General features: G+C 35.0%; 2 protein-coding genes across 2 annotated transcripts; both read right to left on the bottom strand.

Moving 5' to 3' along the window:
• Positions 1-1,805: 1,805 nt before the first annotated feature.
• Positions 1,806-15,787, bottom strand: LOC136206126 (uncharacterized). Its single transcript, XM_065997056.1, has 13 exons — positions 15,408-15,787; positions 15,145-15,316; positions 14,835-15,052; positions 14,397-14,457; positions 13,794-13,866; positions 13,493-13,570; positions 5,177-5,334; positions 4,449-4,617; positions 3,636-4,098; positions 3,043-3,453; positions 2,526-2,729; positions 2,241-2,374; positions 1,806-2,161 (listed from the first exon to the last, which is right to left on the bottom strand). Exons 1-13 carry the CDS (start codon positions 15,753-15,755, stop codon positions 1,987-1,989), a joined length of 2,664 nt encoding a protein of 887 aa, XP_065853128.1. The 5' UTR covers positions 15,756-15,787; the 3' UTR covers positions 1,806-1,986.
• A 1,846-nt stretch (positions 15,788-17,633) lies between these two features.
• LOC136206578 (GDSL esterase/lipase At5g18430-like) lies at positions 17,634-20,240 on the bottom strand. Its single transcript, XM_065997683.1, has 5 exons — positions 19,985-20,240; positions 18,778-18,905; positions 18,452-18,694; positions 18,121-18,373; positions 17,634-18,026 (listed from the first exon to the last, which is right to left on the bottom strand). Exons 1-5 carry the CDS (start codon positions 20,232-20,234, stop codon positions 17,800-17,802), a joined length of 1,101 nt encoding a protein of 366 aa, XP_065853755.1. The 5' UTR covers positions 20,235-20,240; the 3' UTR covers positions 17,634-17,799.
• Between the last annotated feature and the right edge of the window lie 485 nt (positions 20,241-20,725).

Here is a 20,725-nt window from a genome sequence, read left to right as displayed (position 1 = left end):
ATGGATCTTTCTTCCCTCTGCAGCTTCCCCCCACAGGAACCTACGGTTGATCTTATCAAGATCATTAAGAACAGGACCCGGAAGCTAACAAGCCTGCATAATGTGATTGGGAGCTGCACAATTAACTGATTGAATTAACGTGAGGCGGCCAGCGAGAGAAAGAGTCTTGGCTTTCCATGTGGCACACTTCATATTAGCTTTGTCCAAAGTATCTTTAAAGGAAACTTTAGACACTCTCTCACTGTGGAGGGGAATGCCCAGATACTTCCCAAGAGAATCAGTAAGAGGAATACCTGAAAGATCACTTAACTTTTTACAGACTCTCGGAGCTTTACTAAAAATTGACTCGGAGCTTTACTAAAAATTGACACATCATCAAAAATAGTGACACACCAAAATATAGATAAAAAAGATATATTTTATAATTATTAAAAGAAAAAAAAAATTAGACAATAAATTCTTTTTCATTTTATCTTCTCTACGAAGTCCTTTCACATTTCTCAAATTGAAACATTGTCCTATATTAATTGATATTAATTATTAAAATTAAAACAAAAAAATCAGATAATAAATTCTCTTTCATTTCATTATTTTATTTTCTCTACGTAATCCTTCATCTTTCACAAATTGAAACATTCACCTATATTAGTTATATCAGTTAATTATATTAACTCCATCTTATTCTTCCTTCCTATAAGCAAATGCTAAAAATGAGATGAAACTCAGGTGTATTTTACTATTTCTCTAGCATTGATATTTGTTGGAAATCTATTGTAGGTATAATTTTCCTTTTCTCTTCTATGTGACTAGATTTCTCCCTATAAGAGTAAGGAGCAGCTCCTAACATAGGCTTCAAGATCACAATAATATCTCTAAAAGCTTTTTTTTTTATATACAAATATGATGTTCAAAGCTATTTTCTCTATACGTCATGAAAAAGATCACTAACCAGAAAAAAAAAAAAAGTGTAAAATTGTCAATTATATCCTCTTTATAGGCCTGAGTTCATATGGATCAATAATGAGTCTTTTACATAAAACTATTAATAATTTTAGTTTAATTAATATGGATAATTTAATTAATAATATATTAAAAATATTAAAACATATTTGAAAAATGTCACATAGTAACCGTGTAGTTATAAATTTCAAAATTCATTTTTTTAAGAATTGATACGATGAATTGATTAAAGAAAATGATGGTTTTTTAATTTAATAAAATTCAAATTATTTTCTGATACAGTTGTAGATATTTTTTAAAAATGGAATGTGAATGTAAATTTTCCATCAATAATTCTCATTTCTAAGTTACAGAAAGCGCAAATCTTTTTCACTTAACGTTTTTCTTTGGTTTTACATTTTGTGCAAGTACACCAGCAAATTAACTTTTTTTTTTGTATTGTTAATTAAGGAAATCTCTTTATTCTCCTTTGGTGATTACATAATGAGTTTCAACCTATACTCTTAAGTTGAATTTTGCTTCCCAAATTAATCCGAATTAGAATATTAACACTCCAAGAAAGACAAGAGAACATTTGTATTTACCGGACATTGTATTGATATTTTCTTGTTAAAAAGAACTCATTTTGGTAAAAATGAAACAATGATTATAAGCTGAATCCGAATTTGAGTAATAGCCATAATAATGAATACAAACCAACGCGAGGGTGGTCCCATGCACCGCCCCATCATTTGGTTAATCATATAACTCGCTTGCTTCACCTTCAATTGGTTAATCATATAACTGGCTTGCTTCACCCTTCAATTTGTAGTGCCAAATAAGCTACCGCCTCAAAAGTAGCCGAGTTTAAGACGGAATTTATACTCAACTTTTAATTTCAACTAAACTGATTCAAGACCCATTTTGACCTATAGTTCAACAAAATTTGGTGCCCAAAATTTAACCCTCCCTTTTTTTGCACTAACTGCATAAAATATAGAAAGAGAAAATTATCTTACACTAACTCAACTTCTACAACATTTGTAGCTATGGTGATTTCTCATCAACGGGGTTGTCTGCTGCCTGTCTTGCAGAAATCACCCGGTCTAGGGTCTCATCCGGGACGGTGATTCCAGTAGTCTCCATGTCTGCAACTATACCAATTGCAGCATCCAGTTCCCCAAGGTCAAGACACAAGGATATTACTTCATCATAAAGAGGACTGCACCAAAAGAACATAGTAAGAAACTTCATCTAACAAACCCGTCAGATGACACGACAACCGATCTACAGGATCTTACCTTCCAAATTTGTAACCTAGACTATGTGTTGTCTGCAAGATCTTCAAGAAAGCTGAAGGCATTGGAGCCCTTACTGCTGCACGCAATATGACCGCGCAATCACCAATTGTGGGTGTTCCACCCAAGTCTATCACCTGAAAAATAATCCAGTATTTCTTTGAATGGGAAGAGACTAAAGACAAATGACAAGAATAATTTATGCATATCATAATGAGCATGTATTAAGAACACTTTCAGCATGGGGGAAGACAGAAACATAAACAAGGAAAAGGTAGAATGACATGCCTTCAGCATTAGTTTGACAGCTAACTCAACTTCTAGTTCTTGTGACCATTTCAGTGGGGGCCTGTTTTTTATATCTTTCTCCCATGTCCAACCCCAAGCATCAGCTATCGTGTACATGTCTTCTACATCGAAAACTTTTCTTTCCCTTAGCTCCTTGAAAGCTTCGAATATATCTAGAGGAAACCAGTCGTCGTCGGCATCATCCTACATCCACAAGCAAAAAGATTACATGTTTATCATGGCATTGGTTGTTAGCATTGCAAAATAATGTCAGGACTAAATCCACTGTGGATTTGGGCAATAAGTCTGCCAAGCAAGTGATGCCATGCATCAAAGCCTTGCAAGAATGAGCACACTTCAATTAAATTTGACGATTTCAGTTGTATAATGCAAGGACCAATTTAAGAAACTTAGTCTCCTCACAGAAGGACTAACTTAAAAAAATAGCTAACTTCATGAATTTGAGAGCTGTTGCACCACATATAAAGACGAAAAAAAATGCAAGGGATTTTCATACGTCCACTGATGCTCGAGCTCTTCTTCTTGATTTTTTTGATCTTGAAGGTATTTGAATTGAATCCTTGAGTAATTGCACACCAATCATTTGAAGAGGCTTCTTCTTTTCAACTTCCTTGACCTTAACAACCCTGTCACCATCTTGACTCTCGGTTTGTTCCACTTCTACTTCTACTTCCCCTTCATCTTCGTCATCAGCTTCCTCAGCTTCCTCATCTTCAGCATCTTTTTCAAGTTCAACATCTATGACATCAGCATCATCCAACACATCTGGAAGTTCAGATTGACCCATGTTCATAGGGTTAATATAATTAACATCCATGCCTTCTCCAAGAAACCGACGCTTCCAGAACTCTGTATTTCCTTCTTGCAGCTTTATCCGCGAAATTAGTTCATCCAGCTCTTCATCAACCTACCAGACAGAACAAGTTTATCATGTAATGAGAGAACATACTGTTGAAACTGAAAGGAGAGTGGCACTGACATAATCTCTGAGTCCATGAATCGAAGAAATGAAAGAGAAGATTAATTTTCTCATAATTCCTGGATATGTAATATGGTAAACAAAAAAGAACATTCTAATGAATGTCTAACCTCTTCTTCTTCCTCCTCCACAGGAGGAACCCAAAGGGGACGACCACGAGACCGATTTATTCTCCTTGCTTTTTGTACTCGCTGGTAAAGAACATTTCTAGTTCCGTCAATTGGTAGACCTTGTGCTTCTAACTCTTCCTTCAATTCAGATACTAACATCTTACTGGCAGCCTTAGGCTTTAGAACATTCTGGTCAGGACCCTTCATTATGTTCTTCAATCTCTCTACAACTCTTAAATAATCAGATTCAGATGCATCCCCCAGAACTGCAAGTCCTTCATTACGTAAGGTCTTCAAAAGCTTCCGATGGTGCGTCTTCCAATCTTCAAGGCATCTTTGCTTAAATGAGGTCTCCATAGGATTTGAATATATAAAGCCATCAGCATCAGGATCTAAAGGAGTTTTTCCCCTCCGAGGTACCCATCGCTTTCGCTCACCAGTAAGGCCACCCTCTTCAATGTATCTGTTTTTGTAATAAAAAGAATAGAGGTATTAAATGATTGAAAGCAGCTCTACATAAATTGCAGTGTTGTGCTTGTTAAACACTAGGTGTGATTGTCAACAAGTATGCTTAAGTTATGCATGCAACATACAAGTTTGCATGAAAGTACATAAACATATCAAGCGAAATAACGACCAATCCATCACTAGATGGATTGAAAGGACTTGCGAAAGAAGCCCCAGGATAGTGGGTGCAAAACCCAAAACTCCCCCATCCATACACAAGAACACACAATTAATGTATCAAAAAGAATATAGCAAAATCAGAAATACACCAAGGAATAGCATTAGTTGCTTTATGTTTGAGCACACCTAGCAACATAATCAATTTCGTATCCAAGTTCAGCCTCTTCTTGCAATGGTTCAATCCATGAACTAACCAATGTCCGATATTTTCTGCTTAATATCATGGCTCTTGGTGGAATAGGTTGATTATCTCTGCCCATAGCATCTAAAGCTTCTAGCAACTCAATAATCCTACCTGAATCAAGCAAGTATACCATTTATAACTTCATTTACGTTGAGGAATCCAAACACATACCAGAGATAATAATAATAATAATAATAACAACAATAAAGTCTTCCAGATAATTAACAAGATGGAAACCCAGTAAACTGCAAATTGGAGTTATATGCTGAAGCTCTTTTGAATTACATAAAAAACAATGCAAGAATGTTATTAAAGACTTCCAAACCTCCATCATTCCAAAGTGAAGTAAACCATTTTATACATATTTGCAAAACTCCGCTGCTTTCATTGGAAAAGAAATCTAAAAATATCATCATCACACAAATCTCCAATTCGAACTAGTTGGGGATATGGTTTGGTTGTTTTTTATTTATTTTGTTGCATCATCACATAAATAAACACATATCTAAAGTTGTTTTTAAAGCATAACCTTCATTACATGCATCTGAATCATATAACAAAATTGCAAATTGTGAAAAAAGAGAATGAGAGAGAGAGAGAGAGAGAGATTGGAATATGCAATTATTTATGATAAAAGAAATTAAGCATACATATATTTTTAGATAAATACCTTCACGGCATAATGCCCGAAGATATAAAGAGAGTGGATCTCCAAACTTCCCTTCACAATGTAATACCTTCATCCCTCCTTCAAAGTTTCTCAGTCCACGAAAATGCCTAATAGCTTCACGTACTACACAGTACTTGGTAAAGCACTCCACCAATAACCTGAACGCATATGTAGTCAATGTTGTATATCACAAGAACAGAAAATGAATATACAATGCTATGGAAATTACACATCTATAACAATGATCATGAAAGAAACAAGAACCAATGGTATCAAACCTAAGTTCTTGCAAACCAACTTTTGAGGGTATAGCAGGCAGTCCAATGACCCATTCTCCAGAAAAGAAACTCATTCAGTGAAGATTTTCCACTTTACAACTCTATATTTATCTTCCCAAATATTAAATTAGGATATAAAGGTAGCTGCTTGGCAAAGTAATTGTCACAACCAGTGCGCATCTATTTGTTATCTTCCCTTTGGTAAGACAATATGCAAGAGCACTAACAAAAAATATAAACTTCCAAAAGGCCCCTAACCAAATATGAAACCCCAATCTCAACCCTCAACTCCTTGTGTTGCTCTATTGAGAGATAAATTTTGGAGATGTTGAATTAAGATTGCAGGGTGACAATCCAGCATGTAGAGAGGAGTTGCAATGCTTGTGCAGATTGGCTAGCTCACTGCAACTTGGGGATTTCTAACGTTTGGAAAGAATATTTGGTGTCTCCTGCAGATTAAGACGTTCTGCTTAATATTTGATAGTTTTATCTTTTGATCACTTGCTCTGTTTTTGGTTGTTGGCCTTTTTGCCTTATATTACAAAAAGAAAAAAAATGTTGGTATCATAGGTTATAAGAAGCATACAGACATTACCAAAATGCAAGATGCAAAAGCAAAGACAATATAAATACAATGATCAAGAAATAGCTAGGCCAGAACAGTAGCACCAGAACTTGGCATTAATATTTTTGAATTTTGTTAACATAAATCCTGAGTATTTAACTTGGTGCAGTTAGTTATCACAACCCTTCAGGTTTAGGTGCAGGTTGTCCTTTAGAATGTGCACTAACGTAAGGACCTCCTAAGGGCAGCTTTAGTTCAACTCTCATGGATTGGGAGATTTTTCAAACAGCGGAACTACAATAGTTAGATAGTGTTACAGATTGCACAGACTGTATACCTTGATCATAGGGATTAGATTAAAGTAAAATTATTTCTTTCCTAGTTTAGAATAAAATCTCATGTCTATATATGTGTAACTATTCATAATAAAAAATATACTACATTTTCCCACCCTCTCTAGTTCAACATGGTATGAGAGCTCATTGTTTTTGAGTTTCTCTCTCTCTCTCTCTCTTTTTTTGTTGTTGTTGCCTGAGTTAAGAATCTCAGGTTATTCGGTCAGTTAGTTCTAGGGTTTCTTTAGATACCCCTTTCGGGACATTGTTTTGACTCACCACCTCCCTAGAAAGAATGTAAAGGTGCTCGATTAGCCCTTCTCCAAAATCCAATGACTGGATTCCTTGCACATGCTCCACACATGCCGCCTTTCTCCAAATGCTCCTCTCCACGTGTGCATTTTAGTGGGAGGTCACTACTAACTAAGGTTGTATACCTCGTATATAATTTACCCCATTAAAAAGTGACAATACTAAAGAATACTTTTCTGGACCATTCCAAACTTTCATGCTCCACAATGGTATTCTTTCACTAATCTTCCTGTGTTGATACACCACCTCAAAATCGTCATCTTCTTGAAACAGTCAAAGCTCTTTAATTCGAGACCCATGTTCCTAAACACTTTTGGGCTGATGCAGTTTTGACAACTTGTTTTCCTATCAACTGAATATCTTCATCAATCTTAGAGGGTGAGGCTCCTTATGGTACATTTTTTCCTAATAGACCATTGTTTCCTATTTCTCCACAAATTTTTGGAAATACTTGTTTTGTCCGTCCGACTACAAGTCATTAAACTCGACACTAAAGCCCTCCAAATGTGTCTTTCTGGGTTACTCTTGTCCTCAGAAAGGGTATCGATGCTTTTACCCCTCTTTGAATAAGTATCTTATATCTTTTGATGTCATGTTTATGGAGCATCTTTTGTTCTATCCCACATCATCCGACATATGGCGATGATATTGATAGTGTGTTAGTCTATGAAATCCACCAAACTCCACAGTTTGTGCCCACACAACCACCTAAGCTGTCAGGTGTATTTGCAACGTCGAAATCCTCACGCTTTTGGTCAAGTACCAATATTTGTTTGGCCATCTAATCCAACTTTTGAAACAAGTCAAGATGACTCTGATCTTCCTACTGTACTACGCAAACGTAAAGGTTCATGAACTTACCCTATTTCTGCTTTTGTTTCATATGATAACTTGTATTCTACTTTACATTCCTTTATTGCTTCCCCTGACTCAACTACTACTCCAAAACCCCTCTCGGAGGCCTTAGCACATCCTGGCTAGCGCAATGGAATGATAGAAGAAATGAATACTTAGAGTGATATCAGGCAAATTTAACTTTGTCACATGGCATTGCAAAAGCCTGAACCTACTTTCAAAAGATAGAAGACATAGCATCTCCTCAAGCTAAATACAACAAAACAATGACATGCCAAAAGCTTGACTCAGGAAGCCTCACCAGACCCAGTCAAGGATCCAATCGTTACCATAATCACACCAGATCCTGGAAATCATGGGCCAAGTGGCTTTAAGAGATATCGGGCCCCAATATCTAGGCTCACTCCCTCCTATCAACAAGAGACACGTGGCCCACCCTGTTCCACAATCTGTAACCGTCTTCTACAACTCAATATAAATAGAGTAAGCTCGAGGTAAACAAATTCATTCATTTTTACATTCAGCTTGCATTATAGTTTTGTTTACTTGTGACCATCCTTTTTACTGATTGTGATCATCCTCCAATCTTTTCCACAAAAACTGACTTAGGCATTGGAGCGGGTTCACCGTACAAACAGGTAAATTTTGATGGATCTGTGGCTCGTTTAAAAGCCTGTCTCGTTGCAAAAGGGGTAATGCCCAGACCTATGGGGTTGATTATTCTGAAACTTTACCTCCGGTTGCTAAGATGACTTTTATTCGACTTTTTATCTCAATGGCGGCCAGTTCTAATTGACTCTTACATCACCTAAATATAAAAAATGCCTTCTTACACGGGGATCTTCAAGAAGAAGTTTATATGAAGAAAACACCAGGGTTTGTTGCTTAGAAGTATGGAAAGGTATGTCGTCTCCAAAAAATCTTTATATGGCTTGAAACAAAGTACTCGGGCATGGTTCAAAAAGAATAGTCAAGCAGTTGAGAAGTTAGGGATGAAAAAGTGTAAGTGTAGTCGTTTTGTTGTTTTATTAACACTCTACATTGAGTACAATTCTTCTTGTGGTCAACGTAGACGATATTGTTATTACAGGAAGACATTTGAGGGATCTCATCTCTAAAAACCTTCAATACTATCAATTTCATACCGAAGACCCAAAAGCTCTAAGGTACTTCATGGGCGTTGAGGTATCAAGAAACAAGAAAAGAATCTTCCTGTTTCAAAGAAAATATGTCATTGATTTGTTGGCAGAAACAAGAAAATGAGGTGCGGAGCCATGCAGTGCACCAATGACCCCAAATTTGCATCTCACGTCAAATGACGAGTTACTTGAAGATCCTGAGGAACATAGGTGATTGGTGGAAAATAATCGAAAGACTAGAAGATATAGTACGGGCTACTGTGTTTTTGTTGGAGGAAATTTAGTTTCCTAGAAGAGCAAGAAACAAAATGTTGTATTGTATCTCGCTCTAGTACAAAATCTGAGTATCGAAGTATGTCCCAACCAGTTTATTAAATTATATGGATTTGCCATCTCGTGTCTGAACCAAGCAGCACTTTGCATTGCCTCTAATCCAGTATTTCATTTACGAACCAAACATATTGAAATAGATTGTCACTTGGTCCGCAAAAATTGAAACAAAATATCATCTCAACAGCCTATGTCTTGACGGATGGAGCAACTTGGAGATATTTTCGCTAAAGCCTTAAATGGAGTTCGGGTAAATTATATTTGTAACAAATTGGACATGATAAATATCTATGCTCCAGCTTGAGGAGAGTGTTACGGAATTATTGAAACACCTACAAACAACTTAGGCCCTGTTCTTTTTGACTGAAATTAAATTAAATTAACTTAACTGAATGATACTGAACTGAACTTAACTACACCAAATAATTATAATTATAGTAAATTATATATATAATGATATATTTTATATATATATAATTATAATTATAATAAAAAATGATAAATTATATATAATAAATTATAAATTATATATAAGTAATTATAATTATAATAAATAATTATGGATTATATATAAATGACTGGTTCTCTGATGGTGTGAGTGGGAAATTACTGGCTTACATGGAGCATGGTGACATTTTCTTTGCTATCATCTGTCACCAAATTTGGAAGTGGAGGAACGAGGAGATTTTTGGGGATAAAACTGCTTTTATTCCTAACCTAGTTGAGTTCTTCTCGAAAAAACTCTCTATTATTATTGAGAGCTTCAAAGGGGATTCTCTTGCCAGATCCACCCAGAAAAGAGATGTCCACCTCGTTGGTTGGAGCAGGCCGAGAGATGGGGTGGTGAAGCTGAATACGGATGGCTCCTGCTTTAAAAATGGGAAGATTGCCGCCGGAGGTGTTCTTAGAGATGCGGGGGGCGCCTGGCTGTCTGGATTCATCCAGAATCTGGGGTTGGGCTCTTCCTTTTCTGCGAAGCTTTGGGGTATTCTCTCTGGTATCAAGCTTGCCAAGAGTCTGGGCGTTAAGAGGTTATCTGTGGAGTCTGATAACATGGAGGCCATCAAAATGATTTCTGATGATCATGCTATCTGTCTTAATAGTCGTAACCTTTTCAAAGCTATTAAAAGGCTTTGCTCTTCCTTTGAGTTCTTAAAGTTCAGCCACATTTTCAGAGAGCAAAACCGGGTTGCGGATCGCTTGGCGGCGGCTGAGCATGAGGGGATGTTAGGCATTACTACCCTTTCTGACCCTCCTATCTTTCTTTCTTCTCTTCTTTTAGAAGATAGGATTGGGGTTAGCTTTCCTAGGCTGATCCCATGTTAGGTGTTATTTGTTTGTTTGTTTTTTCCTTTCCTGTTTCTACCAAAAAAAAAATAAAAATAAAGAATAATACATTATATATAAATAATTATAATAAATAATGATGCACTAAATTATAAATTATATATTTCTTCAAAAAAAAAATTATATATAAATAATTATAATTATAATAAATAACGATGCACTAAATTATAAATTATACTACCTCCGTTTCATATTACATGTCTTTCTAGAGATTCTTTTTTGTTTCATATTACATGTCATTTTATATGACCAGTACACGTTAAGTCATCTTTTTTTCTGCTATAAAACGCGGGTTTACGGAAATTAATTAGAATAATGGACTTATTATAGAATAAATAAATATTTGAATCAATAAATAAAGGGTAACAATGTCTTTTTTCTAATATCCTTAATTTCTATACAATTCTCTAAAAAGACATGTAATATGAAACGGAGGGAGTATATTTCTTCAAAAAAAAATTATATATAAAAAATTATAATTATAATAAATAATGACGAATTATATATAAATAATATTAAATTATAAATTATATATAAAATATTATTAAATTATAAATTATATATAAATAATTATAATTATAATAAATAATAATAATTATTGAAATTAAATTAATTGAACTTAACTGAACTGAATGCTGCTGAACTGAACTAAACTGAACTGAACTTACTTATGCTGAAATTAAGTCAAAAAGAACAGGGCCTTATACATGTAATAGTATGGGTCTCCGTATCATTATGGGTGTCCTTGCCTATACTCGTACACATACCCATACTTTCTCATTGTATATATATGTAAAGGTTCTCTATCATTATGCAATTAAGAACTTTCATGTTTACACTAAGCAATGTGGGACAAATGCATTTTACATTTCCAAAGTACAAGCATCCTCTTGCTAACTAAATACCCTTGAAAACCTAAAATTAAGTCAAGCAATCTCCATTAGCAACTCACCATTTGTACGCTAAAGAACATGAAATGCAACAACGAAACCTAGAAGTTGTGTATGTTCCCGAAAACAATGCCTAAAACATGGACAACTCCAAAAATATAATTTACCATAAACTTGTGATTTTTGTTTTAAAGTTAATATTCAGAAATCTCGTATGCTCTGCTCTAAGAACATGTCTTCTTCTCTTTGTAACACTCTTAGTTCCATCACTGGTATCCCTGTGACTAGCTCTCTTGGGAATTATCTTGGTGTCCCTCTCTTCAGTGGTCGGGTTTCTAAAGCTACCTTTCATAAAACTATCGATTCAGTGAGCAATAAATTATCTGCGTGGAAGGTTTCTACTCTTTCACTTGCGGGTCGTATGACTCTTGTCCAATCGGTCATTAGTTCTACTTCTAATCATGTTATGCAGTCCTCCTTTCTTCCTAATCCCGTCCTAAAGGAGCTTGACAAACTTAATCGTCGGTTTTTATGGGGTGGTACTAATAATAATCGAAAGGTTCATCCTATTTCTTGGAGTGATGTCTGTCGGCCTAAAGATGAAGGCGGATCTGGTATCAGAAAAGCTAAAGATAATAATAAGGCTCTTTTTATGAAGCTTGTTTGGCGTATGTGGAAAGAGCCTGATGCTTTGTGGGTACGAGTCCTTCTTGGTAAATATAGGAAAGACGAGGTGTTTGGAGGGACTGGTCGTGTTAAGAATTGTTCCTTCCTCTGGAAGAGCTTCCACTTTGTTTTCCAGGAATTTTGCAGTGGAGTTAAATGGAATGTTGGAAATGGGACTGATGTGAGGTTCTGGAGTGATGTTTGGGTGAACAATGTTAAACTGATTGATGTAGCTAATCCAAAACCGCATGCTTCTACTCTTGATTTGAGGGTGGCAGACTATGTCAATAGTAATGGAGATTGGGACTGGGATAGGATTGAACCATTTCTTAATATGGATTGGCTTTTGAGGATTCGTAGTGTTAAACTTAGCCTGGATGGGGATGATTCTGATGTCCGCATCTGGGGTGGTTCTAATTCTGGGCGATTTTCTTGCAAATCGGCATATGACCTTGTTCGTGAACCTATGGTTGGTGTTGTTTCGGGTCATTGGGAAAAAATCTGGGCCTTAAGAATTCCGCAAAGATTGCGTAGTTTCGCTTGGCTGACTGCTCACCATAAGCTTTTAACAAACCAAGAAAGATTTCGTAGACACTTGGTTTCTACGGAACTTTGTTCACGGTGTGTGCTTGGTTGTGAGAATATAACTCACACGCTCCGTGACTGTCAGCATAATAGGGATGTATGGCGATACCTTGTTCCGACTCGCCTAATGTCTGTCTTCGTTGCAAAACCGGATCTAGATTGGTTTTCTTGGTGTCTCTGGGATAAGGAGCTAAACTTGATTAATAATTGGCAAATTACTTTTATCACTTGCTGCTGGCTTTTGTGGCGGTGGCGAAATTATTTTGTGTTTGGTAGAAAAGAGGAAATCCCCTCTAATTTTTTATTGGTAATCCATTCGACTGTTAATGATTTTCAGGCAGCATGGAATAACTTGGGGGAAGGCAGTTGTGGGTCTTCTCGTGTTGAGGCTAATGTTCACTGGGTGAGACCTCCTATGGAGTGGCTCAAACTTAATACCGATGGCTTGAGGATGAGTGACGGATCCATTTCGGCTGGTGGGGTCATTCGTGACTATCATGGGGATTGGGTGGTTGGTTTTGGTCAGAAGATTGGTAAAGGATCCTCCTATGATGCGGAGCTTTGGGGGCTCTTCTCTGGTATCTCTCTTGCTTCAAATAAGGGCTACCATTTGATTGAGATTGAATAGATAATTCTAAGATTGTGGATGCTCTTAATGGAGATGGCGTTGCTGGTTGCATTGGTCGAAATCTTTTTAAAGGTATTAAGCATCTTATCAGGAATTTTGAGGGTGTTCGGGTTCGTCATGTTTTCCGAGAGCAGAATCGGGTTGCTGATTTTTTGGCTGGTCTAGCTCATGATTTTGACTTCGGAGTCTCTGTTCTTTCTGTCCCGCCAAATGAGGTTCGAAAGTTGCTGTTAGACGACCTTTTGGGTGTTAGCTTCCCGAGGATGATTATGCCTTAGTCTTTTTTTTTTGTGTGTGTTTTCTTTTCATGTTTACCAAAAAAACACAACAAAACTGGATGTTATAGATCAGTCAACTTCAATATACAAGTTTTAAATGAAACTTACGCATAAGTTCTCACGTTAGGTTGCAGACGTTTATGGTCTTCAACCATCATCCCAAGCAACTCGGCAACATCTTGGACCCTATATTTTATTTGAAAATACCACAAAACAATTAAATAGAGATCACATAGAAATAGAAAATTATACTTGCAAACAATGTAACTATGATTAAAAACCAACAGACTATACTCGGTTGCCTTGTTGTATATAGCCTTCCACATGAGAATTCTCATAGACCCAAATTTATAAAATGACTGACTAGGAAACAGTCATGACTTGCTCATTAACACACAATATATTGTACCTGTCATAGGATTCAGCTCTTGTATATGCTTGAATCACCCAATTGTATGACTCAGTATCAGGTTTCATATATTCTGTCATGTAAACAATATGCATTATCAATCCTGAACCTAAAGAAGGTAGGTCAATTAAGAGAAACATACCCAACAACAATACTGTAGCAGTGTTTTGAAATTTATAATCTTAGTAAACCATTAATTATTCAGAACCGATATTAAAAAAAACAGATTTCCAGTAGCCCTTTAAAAGTTGAATCTAGGATAAAAACACCAGTTTTATGGGCACACACTAGTTTCATGGGAAAAATACACCATTGTAGCAAATTTGAAATGCATTACTGAAAAAAATAGAAAAATGATACCAACAAGCAATAGCCTCGTTGACAATCAAATTACTAATAGAATAAGACCACTCCAGCGCTGTTTAGCAAATAAAAGATCATTATATCTGCTTAAATGCACCTTCAGAAGTGCTATTCCATTTCTTATAATGTCAACAGGAAAAAAAGGCCATTTGCATAGAAAAGTTGCTCCCAACCTACAATACTTCAAAACAAGAATAATGAATCGAAAGTAAGAAAATGCCGGGGTAAGAGAAAGTAAACCTTCTCCATATTCCATGTTCTCAAATGTAGTAAAAGCTATTTCAGGTATCCCGCAAGTTGCCTAAATGAAGAAACAGAAAATATCAGAGTTTCAGAGTGGAAATGCTAATAAACAGCAGCTTACTTGAGAAAAAAAATCAATTGTTAATACAAGAAAATGTGAACTCTCAGAAGCATCCAGCTGATAGGCAACAAATAAATTCATCTTTATTACAAAAAACAAATAAAATAAAATAAAAAATCATACTGATCAATAAGCATTCTAAAGTTCTCAACTTAATGTTTTAAACACATTGATGTCCAACATAGTGCATTAATTTAACTTTTGGTGCCAACTGCAACAGCTAAAATGACAATGTCATGGCATGCTCATATAGCAACTCTAATTACCAGGACTAACAACTATAAATTGGACAGATGGCTATTCACACGACTTACCTGGACGCTTAGAAGACAATTGAAATGAAAAGTGGTTGCCATACGCCCAGCTGCCTCCATTTCATAAGCAATTTCTAGGGCGTTTGAATGATCCCCAACTTTACAATCTTCTTCAATCAAACGGTCATAAAGCTCATCCGTAGCATCTAGCCCTTCTTTGGCGCCCTTCAGGAACACTCTATTTGCATCTTCCATATACCTATTCTTAACAAGCTCCTCTAATCCCCAAAAAGTAAAAACATTGAATTCACTTATCAACACATTCTTTTCTGAAGAAATTAAAACCCAGTAATTGGTAAAAGAAGCATACCAACAAGAACTATCCAAGCCAGGCGAATATCATACTTTAGCTTCTCCATCGTAGCAAGCATTTCTAAGCCTTTAGTAGCATTGCCTTTTGAGCCGAATAACCGAATTAGCGCGAGTAATGTTTCATGAAGAGGCCGAATACCTTGACTCAGCTCTCTTCTAAGTGATTGCATCTACATATGGCAACACGATATTCAGACCAAAATATCAAAAAGCAATTAGATATTATTTAGATTTTTTTTTTTTTTGAATATGTGAGTTTACCGCGCCTTCAGAGTCGCCATTGAGAGTGGAAGCTACAATTAGACCGTGGAAAGAGCGGGGGCCAGGGGTCAACCCGGCAGCAACCATATCGTATATGACATCCGATACGCCAACCGCGTCACTATTTCGCGCCCGTTCCATGAGCTCCTCCATGAAACTGAATCGGAGGCTCTTCTCGGCGGCGGAGACCGTGGAAGAGAGTCCAAAATCATCTTTCTTCCCTAGTTGCTGTTGCTGCTGTTTCTTTCTCCGTGATTTTCTATCCGGTGTAGAGGTAGCAGCAGCGCAAACAATGGCGTTTCTGGAGGGAAATGAGCATGGGTTGAACAAGGGAGAGAGGAGTGACATTTTTTGGATAAGAAAACATAAACGCTGCTAATAAAATGGAGAAGACTTGTCACGTGCGTCTCACCTGTCAGGCTAAACAATCACATTATTAACTGGTTTAAAAAAAAAAAAAAAATCACATTATTCAGCTTTATATATTTGGGTAAATTACACCCATGGCCACTCAACGTTATCCATTTTAACGTTATAGAACTTAAATTCTTAACGGTATGGCCACTAAACTCTACACTTTTTAACATCGGTGGTCACTCAATTTTAATTAACTCCTCAAAGTGACCGTTAACGATCTCAAAATGAAAATATTCGAGAATTAAAATTATTCAGAACGATATTTACCATGAAAACACATTTTTTATTTTCCAAATCACTTTTTTTGGAACTTTCATACACTGTCTCTTAACAAAAACAACACCTAAATCACATCAAAATGAAAATTTTAAGAATTAAAATTTCTTAAAATATCTGCTCCCATAATGAAAAATAACACACAGAACTATCATTTTATTTAGTTTAACGTTTTTTTTTATAGAATATGTAACTATTAAGATACATAGTATGAAAATACTTTTGTCCCATTGTAAAATTAAACCCAAATTACCCATTATTTTCCATGTTAATGAAATATGAATTTTAATAGATGGATTGGATGATGATGATGATGATTGGATTGAATCAGATTTTAAATATAGTTATATTGTTATGTCAATCTTCCTATTTTGTTGATCTATTTTGAGGAGGACGAAGGATCTTCCTTCTTTCTCCTCACACCGGGTTAGATTTTTATATTTTTTATTGTTTTTTTAGTTTGTGTTCATATATTTCATCAGAACTCTTTATCCGTTTGATTATATCTGCTCTCTATTATTCTGTCGTTTATGCTTTTTTCGGATTTAGCAAGAGCGGAAATGGTTCATCTTGTCCGTAGATCAATAAATCTATGTGGTTGCAACAAAAAAAAAAGATTCAGATCCAAATGTTCGAAATGGTCTAAAGGATGAAGTTTGGATTGCAGATGTCTTTCTACAGATTTGGATTAACGAGAAATATATTGTTGTTTTGTATTTTTTGTGCCTTTTATGGGCTCTTTTTGCTCTTTGTAGTCATTTCTATCCGTTCGTGGATATTGTATTTGTTTTAGTTTGTAATCATGTGAGGTTTTATTCCTTACATTTTGCTTGTTGTACTTCTTCATGTTTTATCTAATGAAATTATAAGCATTTCTAAAAAAAAAAAACTTCCGTATTATGGTATTATGGTTCTCTCTGACGTTTTTTTTTCTGTTTTGTTCTTGTTTACTAAATTAAAATGTTACCTAATAAGTTTATCTTTAATTTTTTTTTCTTTTGATAAGTAATAAAAATAAATTTTAATAGTGATAGTTTTAATAATAATTAATAATCATCTTTGTTACTTTCAAATTTTCTCCACATTTTGTTGTTTTACTTAAGTTAGGATTCAGATGTTCTATCGAGTTTGCTTGTTGTACCTATATCGGGAGCGGTCCTTCAGATACACTTCGACAGTCAAGTCCCTATTCAGTAATAGGAAGATAGTAATAGAGAGAAATATTGGATCCTTTATCATGTCATGGGACATAAATCTCTTTTGCACTTTTTAATTTTTTTTCTTACCTTCGTAGATACTGTATTAAATATAACCTATACTTGTGTAAGGTTTTATTTATACTTGTATGCATTATAAACTCCTAGAGCCGTAAAATCCCATATAATTAGCTAACGGTTCATTTCTCACCCTATCATTTTTTTTCCTAAGGTCCATCAATTTTTTGAACATTGTAAAGTTGCAAGAGTTGAAGCCAAAGCATAATTTTCCCATTTGCTTGTATTCTCCTCATGGTATTAAATTAACAAGACTGAATAAGAAATTTAAACAGACAAAATTGAAGAATATTGTTTTCCACAATCAAATTAAAGAAACAAGAGATGAAAGGAAACTTACATTGAAATGTTACAATGCAAATTATAAATTAATTATTACTTGGAACAATTAATGCATCATTAATATCTCAAATCACAAAACATAATCATGAATCCAAGGCCATGACAGTGGTAAGATTCATAGGAACCATGGTGTTTCCAGAGCCAGAGAATAGCTGTTGAACAATCAATCTAATTGCCTTTTCAGATGGATGGAAGGCATCCCAGAATGCATACAAGTTTCTATTCGGACACAAGTTTGATGCTATTGTGCATAATCCTAGTCCATTATATGGTCCTTGTCCACAACAGGCAACCTTTGATGTACTAAATCCTGCAAACCCCCCAAAAAAAAATTGAAACAAATTGAGAATTTAATAAGAAAATTTAGTGTTCTTAGTGAGTGAATTTATCATAAATATATGTACCGAATGCTCGAGGGTTATTGATGAAATCTGTTTGCATTTTGTGTGTGTTTGCACCAATAAATACAGTTTTCCCAATTTTTTGGTTAAGTTTTTTGACCATTTGGATAAGTTGTGGATTGTACAAGGAAGCAGCTCGTTGAAGTTCGGCAGAGCAGCCGCCATTTGCTCCTCGCATTGCTAGTTCGGCTGGAGCACACCCCATCGGTCCAGTGCCTGTCACCACAACTCTTCGGGCTCCTAGATGGTATAGCCTCTGCAATATTAAAAGTGTTGAAACTATTAAATCATGTAACTGATATAAATATTTTGACTTATCATAATATGTGATTACCGTTAATAGTTTTTTGTATTCGGAAATGAGAAACTCGACGTAATCTGTCAAAGCGAATTGGCGAGATCTAACAGAATAAGGAACCAAGTAATAGTTGTTAACGAAATCATTGCCGCCAACTGTGATGAGGACTAGTGCTCCGTTTACTAGTCGTTTAGTCGGACCAGCTCCGATCAGGGCTCGAACCCGCCGCTGATATTCTTCGAAGTATTGGAATTGACTATACATTCTGATTATGTTCAGCTGCAAAACCATTAATTGTAGTATTTCAGAATCATACACATTGCAATATTATTAATTAGTTTTAGGACATAGTTTTAACTTACAAATTGAGAGCCAGTGTCATTCAAGATTCCAATTCCAGCTGAAGCAAAATTAGCACCATTAAGTAATCTTTGACCAGTTAATTCTGGACTCAGGTATGGCAATACAGGTTGTGATCCGATTCGTTCACCTGTTAATTAGTAGGTAAATCTTCACATTATTCGGGGCTAATTAACAAGCATTTGATTTTTTTATTTTTTTTAGATAAGGTGTAAAAATAGATCTAACATTTACACATAGAAGCAATTTTGCCCCTAACATCTAAAATGGTGTAATTTTACCTTTAACGTTGGCAACCAAGAGCAGTTTTACCTCTAACGTTAACAAGTTGGGTCAACTAGAGAAATTATTCATCAAATTGTTTTCTTGGACATGAATTTTAATATCTACACTTCACATATTAATCACTTTATTACGCATTAGTAACAAATCACAAACATATGATTACACCTGAAATTTAAAAAAAAAATCAAAACAATTTACTGTATTTTGTATGAGTTGAACAAAAAATTTAAATATTTTGCGGAATTTAAAAATATTAATCTCCAATTCTATTAATTTTTTTTTGAAGTAAATCCAATTCTATTATTAAATCACAAAAAAGATGAATTTTTTTAGAATCAATTTACATGCAATTTGTACAGAATAAGAAATCAAATATTTGTATTTTATAATAACGTCTGAAATTGACTCAAACTTGCCAACGGTAGGGGTAAAATTGCTCTTAGCTGCCAACATTAAAGGTATAATTGCATCATTTTAAATGTTAATGGTAAAATTGCCCCTGTCTATAAATGTTTGGAGTATTTTTGTAAATTCTTTTCTTTTAATTAGCTATGCAACTTTATAAATTTAAAAGGGTAATCTATAAATATTATTTCTAAAGATTTTTATAGTTTAAAAGTCTATAAATACAATTATGATATTTCCTCCATTTAAAGATATTTTTTTACTAAAATCTTCCAAATTTACCTATATTACAAATATTAAAATTACACAAATTTTCAACACTTACATTTTGTTATAAAATGACTAAAACTCATTTTGTTTACTAACAGGTTTTAATAATATTTTTTTATCTTTGTAGACATAAAAAACTTCAAACTTGTAGTTATAAACGACTTTTCTAATCCAATCTAATGTTGGATAGAATGATATATATAATAAAATACTTAATGTACAAAACAGTTGATAACTAAAAGGACTTACTAATAATATCAGGAATGTTAAGGCCATTAGAGAAACGGCCAGTAGGACGATGAGTGGGATAATCAATGCCATAAGGCGGTGAATCCGCACGAGCAGTGGTCGCTAGATAATTGTTATTGCCACTGTCAACTAGGGAATCACCGAACACAAAAAATGCTCGACCCTCGACTTCATTAACTCCTACTAATACTAAAATCATCATCAATGTCAAGTATGAAAATAGACTAGCCATTGCCATTTCCATTTCCATCCTTGAAATTAATTGAAAGAAAGTGATATTTGATATTAATGGGAGATGGGTTTTTATAGTTTGTAGATTTCAACTATGGAAGATGAAAAAATAAAATGCAACCTAGTATAGGTAGTTGCTTATTATTGCAACTACTTTGTAGCAGTTTCCAACTCATATGAACTTATTGTAATAAATTTAATTAAATATTTTTTGTACGTTTCACTGTAAAAGGCACTATATTTCTACTTGTTCATGAGTAATGTTGAGTTCATTGGAAAAGCTATATATAGCTTTTTCATCTATTGCTATATCATGTGAAATAAATAAATGTACCAAGTCCTATCCTATAGGTGACAATTTAGAGATATTATCAATTGGGTATAATATAATCTAGCAATATATGGGGTATAATATAATCTAGCAATTAATATAAGAATATCAGAAGTTCTCGCATCTGTCGAGCAAACCTTGCCGCCGACCTCCTCTTCCCTCACTCCCACCGACCGCCG

This window comes from Euphorbia lathyris, chromosome 9 (genome assembly GCF_963576675.1).
Source record: "Euphorbia lathyris chromosome 9, ddEupLath1.1, whole genome shotgun sequence".
Classification (NCBI taxonomy): Eukaryota; Viridiplantae; Streptophyta; class Magnoliopsida; order Malpighiales; family Euphorbiaceae; genus Euphorbia; species Euphorbia lathyris.
The sequence above is the reverse complement of the archived record's forward strand: the minus strand, read 5'-3'. Positions and strand labels throughout refer to the sequence as shown.

Coding starts and splice junctions, on each gene's coding strand:
- LOC136206126 (XM_065997056.1), bottom strand. CDS start 15,755: ATGTCACTCCTCTCTCCCTTGTTCAACCCATGCTCATTTCCCTCCAGA. Junction 15,053..15,144: donor GGCTTGGATAGTTCTTGTTG/GTATGCTTCTTT, acceptor TTTGGGGATTAG/AGGAGCTTGTTAAGAATAGG. Junction 3,454..3,635: donor TGGAGGAGGAAGAAGAAGAG/GTTAGACATTCA, acceptor TCTGTCTGGTAG/GTTGATGAAGAGCTGGATGA.
- LOC136206578 (XM_065997683.1), bottom strand. CDS start 20,234: ATGGAAATGGAAATGGCAATGGCTAGTCTATTTTCATACTTGACATTG. Junction 18,906..19,984: donor TAACATTCCTGATATTATTA/GTAAGTCCTTTT, acceptor ACTAATTAACAG/GTGAACGAATCGGATCACAA. Junction 18,027..18,120: donor CAATAACCCTCGAGCATTCG/GTACATATATTT, acceptor GGGGGTTTGCAG/GATTTAGTACATCAAAGGTT.